Below are 5,736 nucleotides of genomic sequence, written 5' to 3' on the forward strand. Positions count from 1 at the left end.
GTTCGGTGGGGCGAGGGGGGGCTGGGTAAGGCCGGGGAGGGGAAAGAAAGCGAAGGGAAAGAAATGTGACTGACTGCGGTTCCAGGTGTTGCCTGGGGGCAAGGTAAAGCGTGGAGGGCTCTCCCCCATCTCTTCCTCCCCCATCTCTCCCAGGCAAGCAGGGGGGCAGGGCTCCGTTCGCAGGGGAGCCGAGGGGAGGAGAGAGCCGCTCCAATCCACCGCTGACTGGCACACACACGGCGAGGCAGACGCTCCTGCAGTGCGCACTCGGATGTGAGGCGAGGACTGTGAAAAACGCGACTTTTTGGTTGCGCCTGAAACTGTAAAGACCAAAGTTTTTGGTTTTCGCACGAGACGGTGCAGATTTATGTTTTATACGAGAGGGTTTTTAGGGAAGGAATAGTTTGTGGGTTTATTAAAACCGTTTTCTTATCCTTATCGAAAGACTGATTTTGGACGGACCGAGAGAGAGCAAGGATGTCGGATATTTCGGTGAATGACCATCTTGAGGGGATTTTATCAGATTTCGAGGGTACGTATCATACTATTAAAACTTTTCCAAATGTATTCCAGGGGAAGCGATCAGCGTGTGTAGTGAATAATAGCCGCTAGTTCAAAGGCAGCTCTGACTTTTTTTTCATCCTTTTGGGCAACGTGCTTTGGATAACGTCTTAGCCGTGAAATGTGTCCTATTTTCTGAGAAATTAAACAACAAACAAATCTCAACTAGAATTGTATATGATGACCGTAATCCGACGGTACACAGAGTACTAGCAGGTATAGCAGTTATTTAAACCAGCACACGCTCAAGTTTATTGGAGAAACGTCTTTAATGACACGGTTTGCGCAGAGTCACACACTATACTTCCCCAAGTTGAGGGTGGGAGGGAGGGAGGGAGAGAGAGAGAGGGAGGGGGGAGAAAGCGAGAGAGAAAGAGAGAGAGAGAGAGAGAGAGAGAGAGAGAGAATGTGCATGCACAGCCCCTGCATATATGTCGTTGTATGAGGCAGTTCAGTAGTAAATAATTTGTAGGTTACCTCTCCGTACTCATGTTTTGCAATATTTGGAATGTGTATGAAACGTTATACGCTGCAATTCCTTGCTTTCATCATTTCGGCGGCGCTGTAACAACGCTTGCACTCAACGCATAGACTAGGCATAGCAAGAGTTGTGTTGATTGTCAAATTCGACGCACACAAAAAAAAAACTGTATTGAAGATTTCTATTACGTCCATGTGAGTCATCTGTGGAGGGGGAGAGAGAAACAGCCTCCACCAGTGGTAGAATTCGTAATGGTAAAGGTTCCAATCATGCTTGATGGTTGAGACATTTCGGTGTAACTGATGCGGAGTTGCAATGGCTGCAATTGTCCTTGTGGTTCAAAAAGCCTTTCTGCGTTCCCCTCATACTGTCAGAAGCTCAGCTGAATTGAACCCTAAATGGAGAGAGGCGGTGCGGAGATAACATTCACTCCGTTGTTTAGTGAGGGAGACAGTAGTTGTATCCCTGCATTCCATAGTCCTCATGTGTAATTAGCTTAGCCAGCTCATAAACAAGCCCTCCTCTCTGCTCTGTCACACATTGCTACTTCAATGAGCCGCCCTCTTTTCTCACAGCACTGTGGAACTGTTGTATGACTGCATAGCCCCTATAATTTTTTGGATTAGTCTACATAGTCTCTATAACTGTTTATGACTCTACATAGTCTCTATAACTTTTGTATGACTCTACATACAGTAGCCCCTATAACATTGTTATGACTCCTGCCCTCTCTATGCCTCATGTATATGCCCTCTTTAATGGTGCTACCTTTACATTCTCTACAACTTGACATGGACTTGTGCTTTATGAATTGCCATCGTACATGCTTTATGACTCTCGTAGCCCTCTATAACAGGTGTATGTCTCTACTTAATCCCCTATAACAGTTGTATGAGTCTCCTTAACCCGTCTACAACTTTGAAATGTCTCTACGTAGGACAACTGGTTAATGACTCTACACAGGCATCTATAACTGCTGTGGACACGACATGAGCCTTTAAACCCCATGTGTGTGCCTCCTATGTCCTGGATAACTGTTTTATGACCTCTCTATGTATGCTGTCTATGCTGTATGACCATCTACAACCTCTGGACGTCTCCACATAAGAGACTCTGAAGGTTTACTGTGACCCTTGTATGTGGAGAGCTGTCACGGTTTGGAATGTCTCCTCCGGTGGTCACGGAAGAGGCTCAACATCGGGTTTTTGTGTGTGTGTTTTTTTTACACATTTCTTTTTTGAGAGATTTTACTAGAACAACATGTTTTCTATCCGTTTCACTTAGTTTTAAAAGTGAAATCATCCTGTGAATAGAGCTTTCATTTCGAGGTGGCTATCTCCGGACAGGAGCAATCGTAAACTCACTGGCTGTCTTGTATTAAGTTGAGCTAAAATTAAGCTGACAAACTCATTAGCTGAATGGTGAAAACAGCCAGCTGGCTAGCTATGTAATTCGCTTAATGTCAGACAAAAAAAATGACTGTCTTCATTTGAGCTGCAATCTCTCTGTGACCTCTTCAAAGTCTTCTAGAACTTCTCTAAGTCATGTATAATTCTTCTTAGCTTTCCACCTAAAACTGCCTCCCCCTTTAGAACTGTTTCTTGAAAGGACGGGAGGGAGGGAGGGAGGGAAAGAGAGATGCCTTCAGGGGGAGACAGGGCAAGAGAGAGACACACACTGTAAAGAGAAAGATAAGAGAGACAAGCAAGGGAGATAATGGAAAGATAAGCCATTGCGGGGAAATCTGTTGTAGGCAGGGGGAGACAGAGATGTTGAGAGAGAGAGAGAGAGAGAGAGAGAGAGAGAGGCCCTCCCTCCAGTGATCTGTCATGTCCGGGGGACCCCGCGGGGACAGTAGAACAATAGCCGTCTTCTCCCTCCATTTTCTCTTTCCGCATCCCTCTGTTTAGACAGGTGTTGATCTGTGGCACTAAACAAATTAGCCTAGCCTCCGGCCCGCAGCGCCCTCCATGATTGCATTTGTGTACTTGTGAGGAGTGTTGTGTGTGTCGCCTCAAAGCTCTGTCACGGCGGCAAATTCAGCCATCTCCTCTCATTTTCGATGTGACAGACAGAACAGTTTATGACCCCGACAGACAGCGCCAAAGTAGAAGGAACCATCTAATTCTCCTCCTCTGGTGAACACCGACCGGCCTCATTTTCACGCAATTACATGGCTTATGTTTGGAATGGCGACCAGACACAATGCTATTTTCTACTTGTTTTATTTCAAACGTTCCTGTTTTCGGCCTCCCTTCTGTTGCTTGTGACCCTCCTTAGTTTCTAGAGCGAGTTAGCCTAGCTCATGCTAACCCTGATTCGCTCATGCTTTGCTCATCCGGAACGTTAGCTTATGCTAGCTAACCGCGCCGTCGACTCCGCAGCGAACCCGTTTGGGGTCGGGCGGATAGGGCTAGGGCTACCCCCCTGGAGTTACAACAACATCACAAGACCACATCTGTCTTTTGGTACCTCTTTGATGCCTTCAAACCACTTTATCTCCGGAGGCCAAATTATCCTCTCTCTTTTTTCCCCCCTTCTGCCCTAACAGATGTTCACTCCCCTTCGCTTGTTGTCAGGGGCCGTTTCGAAACAGGCTTATCTCAGTGTTTCTCCAAAGTATCTCTTGAGGCACAAACCCACTTTCTTCAGCTCCGGCGGTGGGCCGCGGTGCCAGTGGCTCTCTAAAGGAGGTAGGGCAGGATCAGATGTGGCAGCTTCAAATTCAATTTGGTCACAGGGGAGCGATTGTTGTCCCGGAAAAAAAACAACACACGCTGTGACTGTGGCTGAGCATCTGGGGGGTATGCTGAAAGGATTAGTGTCCCTGCTGCTCCCGCTGCCCACGTCAATTAGTTCCTATTTCAATGGGATTTCTCTCTCTCCCGGGCTGATTGGACATGTGATTTGGGGCAGAGAAGTCGCCACAACGGGGGTTTTGAGGGTCTCACCTTACCGAGGTGCAGCAGGGTCACCGCTGAACAAGGGACCAGTGTGGCACCATGTGTTGTCATCCTCTGTGTGTGTGTGTGTGTGTGTGTGTATGTGTGTGTGGGCGGGCGCGGGCGCGTGTGTGTGTGTGTGTGCTCACATCAAGCATGTCAAAGATACAAACCCACACATTAGCACACATAGGGACACACTGGCACACGCACACCCGTGTGTGTGTGTGTGTGTGTGTGTGTGTGTGTGTGTGTGTGTGTGTGTGTGTGTGTGTGCGTGTGCACGCGCATGTGTGTGTGTGTGCTCTTCTGCGTTGATGTTTTTTTGGAGTGCGATGCGATGAGAGACAAATTGTGTTATGTTCAGTGTGTGTGGGTTCTATCTGTCTCTGTTGACCCACGTGTGTGTGTGTGTGTGTGTGTGTGTGTGTGTGTGTGTGCTCACGTTGGTGCAGAGCCACCATTGTAAAGCTCTACGTGACGACAGTGCTCACATTACACAGCTGCTGGGAGTAGGACACACATACAAGCCTGTCCTCCCCTTTCTCGTGGGCTGAGCATGAACAGGCTCTCTAGGATTGGAGGTTTGAAGTTGTAAATCCAGTGTCTTTTCCACTAGAATGCGTTCGGTCCAGTGGAAGAGATCATTGTCGTTCACGTGTTCATCCATTGACTTCAATCCGACTTTATGAATCGCTGAGAATCGCGATGCGATTGTGTCTCAGCTGCGCCCCCATTCAGTGTGATTGTCGGCAGCATTCATGTCCGTGTCTGATGTTCGATATGGGGTTATAGGGAGCAACATGTACCTCACGTGAAGGTTGAGGGGGATTAAGAGAGGTCAAAGGTTAAGTCGGTCTCGTCGATGCTTGTCACACCCTGGTACTAAACCCCAGAAGGGCACAGACCCTTGACGGAGAGAGAGGGGGCCAGTCCCGTGACTTCTTGACCCAGTCACTGGGCTGCTGATCAGGACACACGCATGCATGCACACCACACACATGTGCACACCACACACACGTGCACACCACACACACGTGCACACCACACACGTGCACACCACACACACGTGCACACACGCATGTACGCACACACACACATGCACACACACACACCACACATGCATGTACGCACACACATGCACGCACGCACGCACATACACAGAAGCAGATATTTGAACCCCCCCCCACACACACACACACAGCCTGGGGTCTTTGACTCTTTCGTCATTCTGACAAGTGGCACTCTATAAAAACAGAGAGTTGGGTTTCCCGATCCTCCCTACTCCCCCCCCACCCCCCCCTCCCCCCCCCCCACACACACACACGCATTCCACACAGCTTTACTGTAGCTCCCCACAGCAGCTGAACAGACCACTGGGGACCTGTTAATGTGTGTGTGTGTGTGTGCATGTGTGTGTGTGTGTGTGCGTGTGAGTGTGTGTGTGAGACAGATAAACGTTTAGTGGGATTGTAGCTGCGTTCATGCACCATTTGTACAGTATGTGCATGTTTGCACGCACCCGTGTGTGTGTGTCTGTGTGTGTGTGTGTGTGAGTGTGTGTGTGTGTGTGTGAGTGTGTTTGTTTAGGATTGCATAAAGAGGTCTGTGAGGACCTCAGCCAATCACTATGATTTACACCTCCTTCCTGTCTCCTTCACTTCCTCGCTTCCCACATAACAACAGGGTCCTCCGCTCATAGAAACTCCTAGAATGGACATTCCTATTGCAAGTCAACGTGACATCACAAAC

The 5,736-nt window shown here is 48.5% G+C and overlaps 1 protein-coding gene across 1 annotated transcript in view; it reads left to right on the forward strand.

Moving 5' to 3' along the window:
* Positions 1–296: 296 nt before the first annotated feature.
* LOC310809879 (uncharacterized protein) overlaps positions 297–5,736 on the forward strand; it is a gene marked incomplete at its 3' end in the record, with an annotated part of 14,697 nt that continues 9,257 nt past the window's right edge. Inside the window, exon 1 of the mRNA XM_083677399.1 lies at positions 297–532. Within this exon, the coding sequence (XP_083533525.1) occupies positions 478–532 (55 nt within the window). The 5' untranslated portion in view covers positions 297–477. The remainder of the gene's footprint in view (positions 533–5,736) is intronic.

This window comes from Argentina silus (assembly GCF_951799395.1).
Source record: "Argentina silus genome assembly, chromosome: 9".
Lineage (NCBI taxonomy): Eukaryota > Metazoa > Chordata > Actinopteri > Argentiniformes > Argentinidae > Argentina > Argentina silus.